The 18,330-nt window shown below is 52.9% G+C and overlaps 1 protein-coding gene across 6 annotated transcripts in view; it reads right to left on the reverse strand.

Moving 5' to 3' along the window:
* Positions 1–18,330, reverse strand: part of TTC7B (tetratricopeptide repeat domain 7B) — a 263,594-nt gene that overhangs the window by 218,665 nt on the left and 26,599 nt on the right. For all 6 annotated transcript variants that reach the window (XM_043472771.1, XM_043472777.1, XM_043472773.1 and 3 more), the window contains exons 2-3: positions 17,488–17,642; positions 12,760–12,928 (exon numbers count right to left, since the gene is read on the reverse strand). In XM_043472771.1, coding sequence (XP_043328706.1) covers positions 12,760–12,928; positions 17,488–17,642 — 324 coding nt within the window. The remainder of the gene's footprint in view (positions 1–12,759; positions 12,929–17,487; positions 17,643–18,330) is intronic.

The raw sequence follows: 18,330 nt of genomic DNA on the forward strand, positions 1-18,330 counted from the left end.
AATCCTTTATAAACTCTTCCAAAAAATAGAAGAGAAGGTAACAGTTCGCAACTCACTCTATGGTACCAGTGTTATCTTCATACCAAAACCAGACAAAGACGTCCCAAGAAAACTACACCATTATGAATATAGATTAAAAATCCTCAACAAAATGTTAGTGCACCAAATCCAGCAACATATAAAAAGGATTATATACTATGACCAAGTGGGACATATTCCAGGAATGCAAGGTTGGCTTTAACATACAAAAATCAATCAATATAATCCAGCCTAATAGAAGAGTGGGGATTCCCTGATGGTTCATCAAATAAAGATCCGCCTGTAATGCAGGAGACGCACATTCGATCTCTGGGTCTGGAAGATTCCCTGGAGGAGGAAAATGGCAACCCACTCCAGTATTCTTGCCTGAAAACTCCCGTGGACAGAGGAGTTTGGCGGGCTGTAGATCAGAGTCGGACACGACCGAGTGAGCACCCAGCACGACAGGAGAATAAGGCACAAAAGATCACAGTTATTTCAGGAGAAAAAGCATCTGACAAAATCTAACACCTTTTATAATAAAGACACTCCACGAGCTGGAAATAGTTCTTCAACCTGATAAAGACCATTTATGAAAAACCCACAGCTAACATAGTACTTCCTTGTGAAGACTGAAAGTTTCACCCTGTGACAAAGATCTCTGCTCTGGTTACTTCTATTTAACACTGTACTAGAGGTTCCAGCTCATGCAGTTTGGCAATAAGAAATAAATAAAAGGCATTCAGATTGAGAAGGAAGAAGTAAAACTATCCTATTTACAGATGACATGTTTATGGAAAAGCCTAAAGAATCCATAAAAATTATGAGCTAATAAATGAGTACAGTAGGTTATAGAATAAAAGATCAATATACAAGAGTCAGTTGTGTATTCTATACACTAGCGGTGAACATTCTGAAACTTAAACTAAGAAAACAATTCCACTTTTGATAGCATCAAAAAGAATAAGACTTGGGAATAAATTTTAAAAAATGAATGTAAGGCTTGTACACCAAAAACTAAAAAAAACATTTTTAAAAGAAATTAAAGATGGCATTCCATGTTCATGGATTGGAAGACCTAATATTGTTAAGATGGCAATACTCCTCAAATAGATCTACAGATTCAACATAATCTTTATCAAATTCCCAGCAAGCTTTTTTTCCCCACAGTAACTGACTATTTGAGTCTAAAATTTATATGGAAATATAAGGGACCCAGAAAAGCCAAAACAACCTCAGGAAGAATAACAAAGTTGGAGGACTCATACTTCCCAATCTTAAAACTTACTACAGAGCTACACATAAAGACAAGGCGGTGCTGGCATAAATGTAGACATACAGACCAGTGCAATGGATTGAGAATCCAGAAATAAACCTTGACATTTACACTCAATTGAATTCAACAAAGACATCAAAACAATGCAATGGGGAAAAAACAGTCTCAATATGATGCTAGAATAACCACAGAGAAAAGAATGAAGTAGGGCCCCTACCTCACACTATATACAAAAATTAACTCAAAGTAGAGCACAGACCTAGATGTAAGAGTTAAAACTATAAAACTCTTTTTAAATTTTTTAAAAAAATGTTGTGACACTGATTAGTCAACAGTTTCTCAGACACAATACCAAAAGCACAAAAGAGAAAAAAATAGAGAAACTAAAATGAATCAAAACTTAAACTTTTACATTTCAAAGGACACCATCAAGAAGGTAAACAGATAACCTATAGAATGGGAGAAAACATCTTAAAACCATATAGATATACAGGGACTTGTATCTAGACTATATAAAGAGCTATTATAACTCAATAATTATAATTTTTAAAAAGTTACCCACTTTTAAGATGGACACAGGATCTAAAAAGATATTTTTCCAAAAAAGATACAGAAATGGCCGAAAGGAACAAGAAAATTATTCAACATCATTATTCGTTAGGGAAACAAAAACTACAATGAGATACCACTTCACCTACCCACTAGGACACTGTAATCAAAAGAGCAGATAAAGTGTTGACAAGGACGTGGAGAAACTAGCACCTGTCAGAGTAATACAGCTCTCTTTGGAAAATAGTTTGCAGTTCCTCAGAAAAGTTAAACACAGAGTTATCATACGAGCCAGTGATTTCACTCTAAGTGTACACCCAAGAGCAAGGAACACATGCATCTACCCCAGATTTGGTGCACAAATGTTCACAGCAGCATTACTGATAACAGCTAGAAAGTAGGAACAACCTCACGTCCATCAACTCTGCATGGATTAACAAATGTAAATGTGGCATATTTATACAATGGAGTGTTATTCGGCCATAAAAAGGAATGACACATGCTGTAACATGTGAGAACCCTGGAAACACGCCAAGTGAAAGAAGCCAGACATAAAACATCACATGTTACGACGTTCCATTTATCTAAAATGTCTAGAATAGGCAAATCAACAGAGAAAAAGCAGCTTAGTGACTGACTACGCCTGGAGGGTGGGGGCGTTCCCTGGTAGCTCAGCTGGTAAAGAATCCACCTGCAATGCTGGAGACCCCGGTTCGATTTCTAGCTCAGAAAGATACCATGGAGAAGGGATAGGCTACCCATTCCACTATTCTTGAGCTTCCCTGCTGGCTAGGTGGTTAAGAATCTGCCTGCAATGCGGGAGACCACAGTTCGATCCATGTGTTGGGAAGATCCCCCAGAGGAGGGCATGGCAACCCACTCCAGTATTCTTGCCTGGAGAATCCCATGGACAGAGGAGCCTGGCGGGCTGCAGTCCATGGGGTCACAGAGTGTCGGACACGACTGAGTGACTAAGGACAGCACATGCCTGGGGGGCGGTGATTAATCAGGTGATGGAGGTGACTGTTTCTGAGCGCTGATTTCTTCTGCAGTGATGAAAATGTTCTCAAATTGACTGTGGTGATGGTTACACAACTCTGAACCACTGAACTGTACACTATAAAAGGTTGTACCTCATGGGATGTAAATTCTATCTCAATAAAGTTATTTTTCTAGAAAGCTGTGGAGCATATTTATAATATGAAAAACTGAAACAACACAGATGTTCCACAGGCAGTTGGTTCAAAAATATGCATAAGGCATACATACCACTGTGCAGCCTTTAAAAACCACTTTCAAAAATATTTAATGGCATGGAAAAATAACTGTCATGTACACACATATATACATACAGTGAAAAAAGTAGAATATAAAATAGTGTATATAGCACAATCCTAATTGTGCACAAAATATATTTATAAATTTTATGGGCTTCCTAGGTTGCACTAGTGGTAAAGAGCCTGCCTCTCAATGCAGGAGACCTAAGAGATGTGGCTTCAATCCCTGGGTTGGGAAGATTTCCTGGAAGAGGGCATACATAGCGCCCCGCTCCAGTGTTCTTGCCTGCAGAATCCCGTGGACAGAGGAGCCTGGCGTCAGTCCATGGCGTCGCAGAGTCAGACACGACTGAAGCGACTTAGCGCCACACAGCACATAAATCGTATTTATTTAAAGATGGATATAAATGTCTGTCTATATATCTCTTAAAAATACATCGTTATTAACTAGCTCAAGCAGCAGTAGGATGACTGGTTTTATTTTCTGCTTTACATTTTCCCTTAATTTTCCAAATAGCCTATACGCGACACAACCGAAAAATAAATGTTCGTTTTCAGACCAGAGGCTGGAATGAAAGGCAGCTGGCCCCACACAGCGCGGGCAGAGAGCACACGGGTACAGCTGTTCTGCCGGACAGTCTGGAAACACTCCTCTCCTGACCCAGAAACCCCACTTCTAGAAACCTCTCGCCAGCACGGCGACCAAGCTGGGAGGGCGTTCATTTCATCACAGCCCTGCATGTAGCCAAGAAAAGCTGAAAACAGCCCACACGGCCAAAAATAGAGGCCTTCTCAGCTAAACATATTATAGCTTATCCATAGAATGAAATGCGGTACAGCCGCTAAGACACTGCAGAAATGCATCTGTTGTCACAGCGAAAGCAGGTCACGGAGCGGTATATGTGATAAAATCTCATTTTATAAATGAAAAAAAAATGCTACACACATGATGTCTGTGGAGACGATCTGGAAGGAAACACTCAAACGTCTGCAAAGGTTGGCTCTGGGGGGACGGAGTGATGGGTACTTTAACGTTCTTTTGACTGGTCTGTATTTATTTTTATATAATGCACATGTGTCTTGTCTGTACTAAGAGGAATAATAAACTGAAATACTGGGGAAGAGGCAGAAGGTTAGCCTCAAGACAGAAGCATCACCGCTGTGACAGGCAGGGCCGAGGGGAGGGCCGAGCCCATCGCAGGATACCTGGGGTCAGACCTTCTGCTGACTCAGGTCTGTATATGTCAGAGCCTTTCCTTGCTGTGTCTCATTCGTTCTTCTCAGGATTCGTGTCAGAGTACCGCTATTTCCATTGTGTAGATAAGAAAAGTGGGACTTTGATTAAATTGCTGAAGAAGTGCAGAGCAGCATCACGGGTGAGCAGGTGTCTGACACCACAGCTTCCCCAGTGACATCCCTAATCCAACTGCAGGGTGGCTCGAGCGAGCAGAAACAGTCTGGATTCCGGAGTCCCGGGCCTGGGCTTGAATCCCACCTCACCTCTGAAACGCGCGCTTTCAGCCCTCTCCGCAGAGACCACCACCCCTGCAGCACAGGGCTGGTCTCAGGATGCAGCGCCCTCGAGCGGGGAAGCTGCCGACGGCTCGCCTGGCTCTCGCGAAAGTGAAGGTGTGAGTCACTCAGTCGTGTCCGACTCTTCACGACCCCATGGACTGTAGCCCACCAGGCTCCTCTGTCCGTGGGATTCTCAGGTGAGAATACCGCAGGCTCTGGGAGGGCTCAGTAAACGCTAACCAACAGGAACCCCCACCTCTCAAGGCGGCAGAAGTCTGAGATGGCTGCGGCTGTGAGAAAGGTCTCGAGATACGGGAGTAACGGGGCTTCGTGCAGCTCCCGCTGCCGGGCTCTGGCTCTCACCCTGAACCCAGGACAGTCACGTCCTTCTTCCCCTCTGAGCCCCCCATCATCCCGGAGGCTGCCTGTGTGGTCTGGTCCCAAGGCCACCTCTAGTCACGATGACTGTCACAGAGCAGTGGCCTGCAAAGTATTAAGTCACTGAATCGCGTCTCTTTGTGACCCTGTGGACTGTAGCCCGCCAGGCTCCTCTGTCCATGGGATTCTCCAGGCAACAGTACTGGAGGGGGTTGCCATGCCCTCCTCCAGGGGATCTTCCCGACCCAGGGACGGAACCCAGGTCTCCCACATTGTAGGCGGATTATCTGCCATCGAACCCCCAGGGAGCCCGTGACACCTGGCTCCTCCCCAGATGTCGCTTCCCCTCTTCCCCTGTAGGGGTCGCCTCCAGGAGAGAACAGCATACGGAGCCGGGCTCTTTGATGAGAAAGAGGCTCATCCTCAGAGGGGCCACTGCTGTGCCGCCTGGGGGACACCTCCCCCCCGAGTGCCCTGCAGGGCCCACCCGCCTCATCACGGCCTTCCTGAGGGTCCTGAGCTGGCTGCAGGGCACCCACTGGCCACCGGAATGGCATCGAGGGTGCAAGGGCGACCCAGGCAGGGCCTACAGGACCCGGTGAGAACCTGGCTGATATTTCTGAGACTTCCGCCCAAGAGAAGCAGAGCCTGGAGCCTGAGAAGGGAAACAGCGCGGGGGGAAGACGTGCTGGGAAGTGCAGAGAAGGCAGCCCTGGCTTCGAGCCCCGAGGCCAGCTGCCGCCACAGTCAGACTGAGGTGGTCTCCTTTCACCCGCAGCTGGAAGGCCCTGCCCTGCGGCTCCCAGCAGAACTTCACAGGAGTCTGAGGCCTGGGTTCACCGCCTGCACACATCCGCGGCGCGGCTCTGGCCTTCTGGGATGTTGTGGCTGCTGACTCGGGTCGGCACTTCTGCCCCCATCCTCTCTGTGAGCACAGCACGCTCGCTCACTGCACCTGCTGAGCGGCGGGCTGGGCGGACAGAGTGAGTGGCCAGCCCCTCCTCACCGCCTGTCCCAGCAGCTGTCCCATCTCTCTTTCCGGGTGGCTCCGACAGTAAACAATCCGCCTGCAATGCAGGAGACCTGGATTCAGTCCCTGGGTGGGGAAGATCCCCTGGAGGAGGAAATGACAGCCCCCTCCAGTATTCCTGCCTGGAGAACCACGTGGACAGGAGAGCCTGGTGGGCTACAGTCCCTGGGGGTCACAAGGAGTCAGACATGACTGAGTGACTTCCCACGTTTAAAGGTTTGTGTTGACGGCCCTGGGCGCTGCCCCCAACAGGCAAGCATCTTCTTCCGTCTTGACACTGCGCCCCAGGACGGCATGCTCAGCACACAGTGGGCCAGTCTCACGTGAGGAAGGGGCAACATTCCCGAGGGGGGTGGGTGTTGTTGTTCAGTCACTAAGTTGTGTCCGACTCTTTGTGACCCCATGGACTAGGGAATGCCAGGCTTCCCTGTCCTTCGTTATCTCCCGAGGTTTGCTCAGATTCATGTCCGCTGAGTCGGTGGTGCCATTGAACCATCTCATCCTCTGCCGCCTCCTGCTCCTTTTGCCTTCAGTCTTCCCCAGCATCAGGGTTTTTCCAAGGGGAGGCTGGTCTATAATTCTGTTACCACCTCCACAAAGCTGTGCTCATCACACCTGTACTTCTGCGAAGCGAGAGGCCCACGAGGTCTGCAGAGGCCTCCGCCCAAGAAGGGAGGTCTGGTGGGAAGGGACACGCCCTCCTCCCTGGGGCCCAGTGGAGACAGTTTCTCCTCCTCTGCTGTCTCTTTTCAGCCAGCGCGTTCAGCACGTCCCTTCTGAAGACCGCTATCTGGGAATGCAGTGAATTGTTCTTGGGTCTTAAAGGAAGGCTGCTTGGATCAAACACTCCATCCCCACGTGAATGGCCTCTTGTGATAAAACCACGAATGTGGGTGCAGCTCTAAAGACCTCCAACCTTCCGGGTCAGCCCTGGGTAAGACTGGGGACAGGCGGGATGAACTCTGTCTTGGCCCCACCAGCAAGCAGTCCCGTTAGGTGCCCGCTCCCCCCGTCCCAGGCCCCTTGCACCCGCCGCCCCCAGACGCCACCAGCAGCTTTGCCTCCCTGAGCACCACTCCAGGCCTCCAGCCTCGCTTGCTCTCCCACATCCTCAGCCAAACCCTCGGCCACATAAAGCAGATACCCTACAGCGCCTCTCCCCTCTTCCCACAGCTGGATGTTCCCAGAGGCTGCTGAGGAGATGTGTCCATTTGGGTTTAAACTAAGGGGTTACATAAGAACAAAAATAGCTAACCTTTCTTGATCTGCCAGGCATGGTGCTAAGTGCTTTACATGTGTTCACTCATTCCCGACAACAACCCTGTAGTGTAGAAACCATTATCACCTCCATTTTACGATGAAAAAAACAAAAGAGCCCCAGTGAGGTGAAAGGAATTTGCACAAGAACCTAAAGCTAGTACGTGACAAAGCTAGAGACCAAACCTGGAAAGTCTGCCTCCAAAATCCCAAACTCTGAGCCCGCGTGTCAGAGGAGCAGTTCCAAACCCAGGAACAAAGGAGGCATAAGCAGGCAGGAGGCCCCACATGGCTCCCAGCACCGTAACCGCATTCTCCACCTCGGCACCGGGGGCTCGGGGGTAAAGGATCCGCCTGCCAACGCAGGAGACCCAGGTTCGATCCTGGCGGAAAGATCCCCTGGAGAAGGAAATGGCAAGCCACTCCAGCGTTCCAGCCTGGAGAATCCCACGAAGAGTCGGACACGACTGAGTGACTAAACCACCACCACCTGGCCACAGACATCACACAGCCCGACAAGTTTCCTACCAAGAAATATCTCCCCTTCTTGGCCCTGCCTGTGAGCCATCGGGCGAGGGCGTCCCTTGCCCTCTGGCACGGTCTCCCCCAGTGGAAAGCAAGACGTGTGTATGAGACGGCTGTGAAGGCCCGTTTGTATCTGGGGGTCAGTCCTCTGCTTTGGTACCAGGCTATCTGAAAAGAAGTTGACCCCACGCGGCAGTTTCCAGGCTCCCGTCTCCCTCCGCGGGGCGCCGGTGCCCAGCCTCGGGCCTGTGCGCCCCGTTTGTTCACTCGGCACAGGCTCCTGTCTGCACCCCCCTGCAGGTCCTGCCTGGGTCAGAGACCGAGCTCTGACGGACACGCCCAACGAGAGGCCTGCGAGTCCCTGGTCTCTCCTTTCCCCCAAGCGCCTGGCGGCTGCGGCTCTGGAGAAGCTTCTCACCGGCGGGCTGACGTGTGTCACCTGCTCACCCAGACGGCTCTCCTTTCCGCGTTCCAGGGCTGCCACGGGCCGCCGCCCCGCTGGGTGTCAGTCGGACAGACGAGGATGCGCCCCAGCGGAGCGGGGCGGAACAGCCGCCGCCAGCCTCGCGCAGGCGCTCCCCGCAGGGCTGCGGGCCTTCCCTCCCGGGGCCGTGCACCGGCGCTCCCTACTGCGGCAGGGCACCGGCCTCGGCTATTGATAGAGGCCATCTCTCGGAGGACAAGCCACTTACAGCCCCCGCTGTCCTAGCTGCATAAAGTTAGCCGGTGTCCAGCAGATCTAAGTCCCAAAATAGATGGTGGCCACGTGTTCACTGTTCCCAAGCCTCCCCGCCTGGAGAAAGAGCGTCTGTGGCCACTCGGTGTCCTGGAGATTTCACGTGGTACCTCAATCTGTACTCAGAGCAAGGACCTCTACTCACTTGATTAACCCACTTCTCCCAGAAGCTGAAGTGTTCCTGCATGTCTCTTATTCTCATTCTCTGTTCATCTTCTGAGGTTTAAGAGAAAGGGGGAAGGAGCTGGGGGGCTGGAGGGGAGCTGAGATCCACGTGGAGGCTCCCTGATAATGGAAATGAAGTGAACCGTATAACCTTTGGGGAAGGACCCACGCCAGGCTCTGTCACACGCGATGCCGGCATGCCCTTACAGGCATTCCTCATGACGGGCAGCGACTGAGTCTGAATGCGTGAGATGTGCTCACTGTTAGCACTGGGCAAAGAAAACGCATCTGACCATCACAGCTAGAAGCAGAGGCGCCCAGAATCACCTAAATTACATGATGGGCACCCTGCCCAGTAGAAATCTAAGCAAGGGAACTTCCATCAGTTCCGATCAATAATTGAGCATCACCTATGCACCAGGGTATTCCCTGGTGGCTCAGATGGTAAAGAATCTGCCTGTAGTGCAGGAGACGTGGGTTCAATCCCCAGTGGGGAAGATTCCCTGGAGAAGGGAATGACTATTCACTCCAGCACTCTTGCCTGGAGAATCCCATGGACAGAGGAGTCTGACGGGTGGTCTGTGCCACCAGGATGGTCCATGGGTTACAAAGAGCTGGACATGACTGAGCAAATAACGCAAATAACACTTCCACGCTCAACAGCACTACGCGCCAGACACCTAGGTTCTGAGGACGGCACTCAAGCAAAACATTTCTTCCTTGAGTGGAAGTCACAGACTGGCGGGAGGGTCTGATAACAGTACAGCTGGTTCCAATATGACGTTCAGGTGCTTCTAACCTCCTGTGCTGTGATACTGTCAAATGTGGTGGACTCTGAATGGGTGAGTGCCGGGGGAGGCCTCAGAGAAGACGGGAAGGGTGAGCCGGCGGGCTGGGGCCTGTAGGCAGGAGCCTGGGACAGGATGAGCAGCTGCTGGGGGATCACAAGAAGGGGGCCCAGGAGGAGGGCTGTGGGTGCGAACCAGGGGGTTCTCCAGGGACCTGCACGCTTTCTGCCTATGGAAACCTCACTGGCCCAAGCACACTCCCACCCACACGCCAGCAGAACAGGGTGGTTGAGAACATGGACTCTGGAGCTGAGCACCCTGCAGTCTGACCCCCTCCCAACTCTCAGCAGGGGAGCAGGGGCCCGAGGCTGAGTCCGGCTGTAGGGCCCCAGGCAGCGTATCCAACCTCCCTGGGCCTCAGCGTGCTCATCTGTGAAATGAAAGAAGAGTCGCGTCCATCCCACAGGGTGGTGGTGAGGCTTGGCTGAGACGCCCAAATAATGCCCACGGCGCCTGGCACACAGCCGGCACCAACATCATCCCTAGTGACCTCACCCCACCGCGTCTCCTTCGTCTGTAAATTAGGGGTTTGGAGGATTAACTCACCTCCCAGAGGAGGTGCTTGTAACTGCACAGTGTTGGTTTCCCGATTCCCCACGAGCTGAGGCTAACGTTACCCAGCCAAGGGAAACTGTCCCGGCCGCAGCTGCCCCAGCAGATGTGGACATTCAGGGATGTTCCCGGCTCTGGCTGAGACCCCGGGTCGGGTCAGACCTCAGGGGCCCCTGGAAGAGTGGAGGTGACCTGTGAAAGCCTGCGGCTCAGTCCACGCGGACGGCAGCCTGCAGGCAGCAGAGGGAGGGCTGTGGGCCGGTGCCCACCCGCCCGAGGGGCCCCTGCCTGGGACTCCCGCCCAGGCCTATTCTGGTGAAGGAGGGACAGCGCCCTAGGGCATGTCCCTGGAGTTGTGCTGGGGCCATCACCATCACACACCACCCAGGGCCAGTCTCGAGCTGGGGCCCTCCTTGCCCGCTTGGGTGGCAGCCGTGAGACTAAGCTGGCAGCACAGTCTGCCCCACCAGGCTGAGGCAGAGCCCAATTCCGGACCCGAGCTTTGGGTGCTAAAGCACCCCTCAGAGCCCCGCCGTCCCCAGCGGGCAAACCAGCCCCTGGGTGCAAGCCCCCAGGCCCCAGCCAGGTGACTGGGAACCGCCAGGTGACGCCTTGCTCTTGCTGCAGAGTCCTGACCCTGCCCCAGATCTCACACACACATACACACACACACACACACAGATCCCAGAGCCCAGGGCATGTGAGGTGCCAGGCCCCAGATCACACACACACACACACACACACACAGATCCCAGAGCCCGGGGCATGTGAGGTGCTGGGCCCCAGATCACACACACACACACACACACCCCCATCCCACGGCCCAGGGCATGTGAGGTGCCGGGTAAGCTCCAGGCAAAGGAGGGCGGCCGTGTGGCGCAGACCCTCGGAACCGCTGAGACGGCCTCGCAGGACCGTCAGCCCCAGCGCCCTGTCGCAGTGACGGCCCACGGGGACTCGGAGATTAATCAGAAGGACCTGAACGTCCTGGACGTCCTGGAGCAAGATTCCCGGGGAACCAGGTGACTGTGCCGCCCGGGCACAGAGCTCTCAAGCAGGCATGGGTCTTGTTCAGCATAGGGCACCCTAGGCGGACCGCGGCTGCACATGAGTGGCCGGCTCACTGCTGTTCCAGAGGGGGAGGCTGCCTGTGACCCGGGCCTCTGTGTGGCCACGGTGTGGCAGGAAGGGGAGGAGAGCTCCAGAGGGTCTCCTTACCAAGGCCTTAAGAGGCCCACTAAGTGCCCCTCTTCCTCCAGGAAGCCTGCCTGGCCCCACTGGCCCACAGTCATCTCTCCTTTGAAAAGCTATTACCCAGGCCTGGCTTTTCCCATTTGCTGTTTTGTTTGGGGCTGACATTTCAGAATATCATTTAGTAAGTGCTTTACATGTATTATGTGACTTTGTCCTCAGAACTCTATGAAATGGTTGTGATTGCACCCATTTCACAGATGGGTAAGTGACAACTTGTAAAGGTCATAGTGTGATGTCCTGCCTTCTTGTCATTCTCTTCCCCATGGGACTGAGCTCCCCCAGACTAGATTATAGAGTCCTCTGTGGCAAACACGGCAGCACTTCCCTCTTCTGTGCCCTGAGCCGCTAAGCCCCCAGGTAAACACCAACCACTGAGCCCTAATTAACCCAGCATGCTGCGTCACTCAGTCGTGTCCGACTCTGCGACCCTATGGAGCCCCCAGGTTCCTCTGTCCATGGGATTCTCCAGGCAAACACACTGGAGTAGGTTGCCATGCCCTCCTCCAGGGGATCTTCCTGGCCCAGGGATCAAACCTGCGTCTTTTACGTCTCCTGCATTGGCAGGTGGGTTCTTTACCACTATCATCACTGGGATGCCGAGGTGGTCTTCATAAATAAAAATCTGGTCAACCAACAAAATCAGCCATGTGTCAACTGGCCATCCGACAAGGATGTCTGTATATACACTGTGTGTGCGTGTGTGTGCATGCTGTCGCTTCAGTCCTGTCCGACTCTTTGCGACCCCATGGACTGTAGCCCACCAGGCTCCTCTGTCCATGGGAATTCTCCAGGCAAGAATACTGGAGTGGGTTGCCGTGCCCTCTTCCAGGGGATCGTTCCAACGAGGGACTGAATCTGGGTCTCCCTCTTGGCAGGTGGATTCTTTACTGTTGAGCTAGTGGGGAAACCCTGTTTATACGCTGTGAAGTAAAGTCGCTCTTTGCGACTCTTTGTGACCCCATGGACTATTTAGTCCATGGAATTCTCCAGGCCAGAACACTGGAGAGGGTAGCCTTTCCCTCCTCCAGGGATCTTCCCAACCCAGGGATCGAACCCCAGGTCTCCCGCATCGCAGGCGGATTCTTTACCAGCTGAGCCACCAAGAATGGTCCCTGCTTAAGTTGCAGATGAATTATCAGGAAACTTGACTGAACTATTTCTCCTGCAAGGACAGCTGAGGAGCTGCAGTTCTGCGGAAACACCACGTCGCCGGGCTTAGAATGACCCAGAGCCTGCGGTGTGGCAGCCCCGGCCGCCTCGCCAGGAGCGGGCGGGGATGACGCCCGCCGAGGGCACGGGTCAGCGTGCACGCCTGGAAGGCCCCGAGGCCCGGGCAGCGAGCGCCGGGGCTCCGCCCGCGGAGCGCGGCGCGGCCTCACCTTGGGTGGCGTAGGCGTCGGCGGCCATGCGCAGCCGGTAGGGGGGCACGCCCGTCAGCGGCCAGTCCTCCAGGCCCACCCGGGAGTAGAGGCTGAGCGCGCCTTCATAGTCGCCTTCCACGTAGTGCAGCTTGGCCAGGACCAGACTGGACTCCTGAAGGAATTCTGACTGGAGGGGAGAGGAGAGAAAAGAAACTGTCCTCAGATGCACGCCTGACACTCCCGTCGGGCCTGCGGCTCTCCACGCCCGGACCGTCGGGCGAGCCTTCCCGGCCGCGCCGTCCACAGGGCCCCGGGCGGTAACGGCGCGCCCGGCCCAGCGACTGATCGGGGCGGCAACAGGTGGTCTCCCCACCCCCGGGAATATCACTCTGCCATCGTCAGGGACGGAGTAATGACCCCTGCCCCCGCACAGCCAATCCTTAAAAGCGGCGCCACGTGAAAACGCCAGTCACACGGGCTGCAGATACTGGCCAGGGTGGTCAGGTCTCCCGAGGCTGAAAGCAGACACGTGCCGCCTAGGGCTGGGAGGGCGGGGGCATAGGCGGTGACTGCTGATGGTTACAGGCTCATTTCTGGAGTGATGAAAATGTTCTAGAATTGAGGTAATATTTGCACAGCTCTGTGACTCTACTGTAAAAGTGAAGTGAAAGTCACTCAGTCGTGTCCCACTCTTTGTGACCCCATGGACTATACAGTCCATGGAATTCTCCAGGCCAGAATACTGGAGTGGGTAGCCTTTCCCTTCTCCAGGGGATCTTCCCAACCCAGGGATGAAACCCAGGTCTCCCGCATTGCAGGCAGATTTTTTACCAACTGAGCCACAAGGGAAGCCCAAGAATACTGGAGTGGGTAGCCTATCCCTTCTCCAGGGGATCTTCCCAACCAGGAAGCAAACCAGGGTCTCCTGCATTGCAGGTGGATTTTTTTTTTTTTCAGTGACTCTATTAAAAACCATTAAATTGCACACCTTATTTTTTTTTGCAATAGTAGAAGATGCTTATCAGTTTTCACAATCAATACCCAGACCAAAAAATAAAAGGATCATTAAAATTGCAAGCCATAATGCAAACATGATTAACCTAACAATGTAAAATAATTACATACAGTTTGAAGCGTTAAGTAGAGTGATGTGGTTAAGTGGAAGTGCCTACATGCACATGTTTTCATCTACCCAGCCAGTCTCTGTCTTTTGGTTCATGCCTTTAATCCATTTACATTTAAGGTAATTATTGATATGTATGATCTTATTACCATTTTCCTAATTTTGGGGAGAGGTTTATGTGGGTCTTTTCCTTTTCTGGTGTCTCCTGCTTAGAGGTTTCTTTAGCATTTGTTGTAAAGCTGGTTTGGTGGTGCTCAATTCTCTTAACTTTTGCTTGTCTCTAAAGCTTCTGATTTCTCCGTCAAATCTGAACAAGGATTCTATGGCATGTGAATTATGTTTCAAAAAAGCTGCTATAAAACAGGCTCCCCTCAGGCCTCAGGCCTGGGCCAAGGATGGAAGGCGTGCGTTATGAACAAAACAGGCAAGCACCGGTCTCAACAAAGGCGGCTCCGTGGATGTCCTGGAGGGTTGAGCCCACAGCACTGGGGCTGTGCCACCGACTGTAGCTCAAATAACCCGAGGAGAGAGGCTTTCTAAACTGGTGTAAGAAACAGACTTTCTTTCTTTCCAGGGACAAGCTTTTCTCGCTGAACCATTCCAGCTGGTTATGGGGACTGAGTGGGTCCCTCCCGGAGGGTGCACGTTGGAGCTGTCCTCTGATGGTCTCATCCTCCTCCCCATCACAGAGGCTGGCTTCCCCGCCCACATGTGTGCCAGCCTCATCCTGGGCCCTTCCCCACCCTCACTTACCCTGGGGAGAGGAGAGGCGACCCAGACGTCTATGTAAGGAAACAGATCTATCGCCCTCTCTTAGGCATCCTCCTTGGAACCCCAGCCACACAAGGCTGAAGTTTTCAGCTGAGGGACGCACACCACGAAGCGGCACTATCCCGTAATCTATGGCTGGGATGGGGTGGGCGACACACAGGTCACTGGCCAGAGCGTGGCGAAGCCAAGGTGGTCGACCTCCAGGCAGCCCTTGAAAGGGCACAGGGCAGACAGGGAGACTGAAGGCAGCAAAGGGGTTTTAAGAGTGGCCCAAGCGAGTGACACCAATGCGCGGCGTCAGAGTTATATTTGGAAACAGAAAGAAATCAAAGCAGACTTGAGAAAACAGAAAAAGAGCTATGAAAAAATTCATCCACCGCGGGGTTCTGCAGCAGGAGAGAGGGACAGGGCAGCCCTGGGTGTGGTGGAAAGGCTTCCCAGGGGTTCTGCCGTGCCCGCTCTCTCTTCCTGGAACTGAGAACCGCAGTCTGGAAAGCAAACTCTGCAGTCTGGAAAGCAAACTGAAGGGGGAGGGGAGGGGAGTTACTGTCTCCCGGGTCCAGAGCTTCAGCTTCGGGTGATGAAAAGCTTCCGAGGATGGGTGGTGGTGATGAGAATATGAACGCACTTAAAACCACTGAACTGGGACATCCCTGGCGGTCCAGTGGTTAAGACTTTGCTCCCCAGTGCAGGGGGTGCAGGTTCGATCCCTGGTTGGGGAGCTAAGAACCCACATGCCTGGGGGCCAAAACATGAAACGGAAACAGTATTGTAACAAATTCAATAAAGACTTTCAAAGTGGTCCACATCAAAAAAAAAAAAAATTCTTTTAGCAAAATGAAAAATGAAGCCAGCAAACTATATGCTAAGAAACGGTTATAATGGTAAATTTCATGTTATTTATATTCTACTGCAAGAAAAAAAAGTTTAAAAAATTAAACCTGAAAAAAATTTTCCATTAATAATAACAAACTTGAAGGCCAGATGGCAAATATGCAGGAGCTTGAAGAAAATTCCCAGTGATCGAGCGCAGTATGGAGGTGCGGCCTGGAGAGGCTTGCTGGGTGAGTGCGGAGGAGGAGACGGCTCAGTGCAGGCCCCGGCGGGGGACCGGGAGCAGCCCCAGCCTCGGGGCCACCGCCCAGCCCAGGACGAGCACAACTTCCTCAGCTTGAGCCAGAGGCCAGCCCCCGGCTGCCCGTTCAGATTCTTTGCCCCCACAGTGCCCCCTGCTGTGGTCTCTCCATTCTTGGTGCACTTGTGTTTCGTGGGCACCTATGAGGTCGCTGGATGGCATCACTGGTTCAGTGGATGTGAACGTGGGCAAACTCCGGAAGCTAGGGCAGGACAGGGAGGCCTGGCGTGTTGCAGTCCATGGGGTCGCAGAGTTGGACACGACTGAGCGACTGAGCAGTGTGTCTGCACCCAGCTTTGCCCAGCTCCCAGGCAGGAGACCCCGACCTTGAGGTCAAGCGGAGGGGAAGTTTCACATGGGCCAGCGGGAGTGGGGCGGTCTGCCCACGCAGAAGCAAGACAACTCAAGCATCTGCACAAGGCTTTCCTGCTCACGCTCAGCCGCATCGGGCTCTTTGCGACCCTTGGACTGTAGCCCGTGGGATTTTCCCGGCATGGTTTCCGCTGTCCCTGGGATTTTCCCATCGAACATACTGCAGTGGGCTGCCGTTTCCTGCTCCAGGGCAATCTTCCCGACCCAGAGATGGAACCTGCGTTTTCGTGTCTCTGGCACGGCAGGCAGATTCTTTACCTGCTGAGTCATTGGGGAAACCCCGCTTTTGGCAATGGGAGAAGAATTCTATAGGCAGAATCAGGAAAACAGCAAAAACTGACATGTATCTAGAGCTATTCAATTGTGAAAGAATTTGTACACCTGAAACTCAAAACACCTTGAGCTAAGTGGGCTTATAGGAGAGAAATGTGAAGCTCAGAGAGGTTAAACAGCTTCCCAAAATCACATAGCTTATGACTTTACACTGGAAAGCAAACTCAGAAACCTAAGTTGAAATTCAATATTCTTGCTACCACACTGGCTTGTGAGGGATGAAGAGGACCCGGTGAAACAAAAAGTTAATTTTTCCAGACGAAATGAGGGGAATTCGAAGTGGGACAGAACCTAGTCAGGGGCCCGGCCTGGAGCAGTGGCCCCCAACCCCCCGGCAGCAGCAGGCGCACCCCCACTGCTGGAAGGACCCCTGCGTGCCCGCGCCGGTTCCCTTTAACTAGACCCACCAGAGCCACTGGAACCACCTTCGGGAAGAACCACCGACGTGGAGACACGTGTCCCTAAGTCTGAAGGAAAGTGCAAGAGAGGAGGAAGAAGGAAAGAAGTCAGAGGTGTAAACGCTCACCGCACCGCAGGCTGGGCTGGGGAAGGGGGCTGGGCTGAGGCGAGATGAAAGGCTTCCAACAGGAGAGCCTCGTGAGAGGGCGGGGAGAGGGGACGCAGACGAGACCCAGAAACAGGGCCCATGAACCCAGGGCAGCCCTCAAGCACTAGGGCCCCCACAGCTCGGCTGCAGACTTCGGGCAGGGATTGTGCGCTAAGGGACCCCGGCACTAGCTCCTCTGCTTTCAGTGGGACGAAGCCAGGCTGAGCTCCGGGCCATACCTGACAGCTTTATCCCAGACCCCTGGGGAGAGCAGAGCCACTTCCAGGAGAACATGGCCTCAGAGGCTGTCCTGGGAGAGAAGCCCCGCGCCGAGTCCCCTCCTGAGAAGGGAAGCGGGGCGGGGCGGCTCCCACGCTGCGTGTCAGGCGCCCTCCCTGGCCACAGGCCCCCCGGACTCAGTGGAGCTGGCGTCTCCCCCACTCCTTGCCCCCCAGGCCCCCGTACCTTGAGGTTCCCTCGGTCCAGGGCGGCGGTCAGATGCTTGCGGACCTCCGTCAGCTGGGGCCGGGGGCCTCGGGGGCTGGCGCCCTGCCGCAGGGGGTGTTCCTTCAGGTACTGCTCCAGCTTGGCCTCCCCGAGGAGGAGCTCTGCCATGTCATCTACGAGGAACACAGGGAGAGGGTGAATGGGACGAGGGTGGTCTGCATGCGGGGGAGCCTCAGGGACCATCTCACAGTGAGTCCTCTTAATTAGTAGAGCAGGTGCCAGAAGATGGCAGCTCAAGCACTCATTCTTCGTCCCATATTTACTGCGCTAGAAAGATTGGCTGTTGTTCAGTCGCTCAGGCGTGTCTGACTCTTTGTGACCCCATGGACTGCAGCGCCCCAGGCTTCCCTGTCCTTCACCACCTCCCGGAGGTTGCTCAGACTCATGTCCATTGAGTTGGTGATGCCATCCAACCAAAAGAAAGATACACGTTAACATGGACAGACCTCAAGATCAGTAGGAAACATAAAGTTCTCTTACGATTTATTCAGTATGATCTTCCAAGACACACAGACCCAGTGCTCTGTATTTTCCAAAGACAATGCAGTGAAATCTAGCTCTTTTGTGGTCTATGGCCTTATACGTGGACAGGAGTTGGTAGATTGTCTTGTGTACTCAAGATTCTTAAAAGAAGTTTTTATGAAAATGACCTGAACACATGCAGTCTGTTTCTGCCTAAAAGTCAAAGCTCTACGGACATGATATCTGGGAATGTTTGTATGAAGGTTCTCCTCCAAGAGTGTGTTACTTACACTTCTAACTTTGTTAATGTCGCTATTGGCTTGTTAATTGGAATAAGAA

The sequence above is a fragment of the Cervus canadensis genome, chromosome 6 (assembly GCF_019320065.1).
Source record: "Cervus canadensis isolate Bull #8, Minnesota chromosome 6, ASM1932006v1, whole genome shotgun sequence".
NCBI classification, from domain to species: domain Eukaryota; kingdom Metazoa; phylum Chordata; class Mammalia; order Artiodactyla; family Cervidae; genus Cervus; species Cervus canadensis.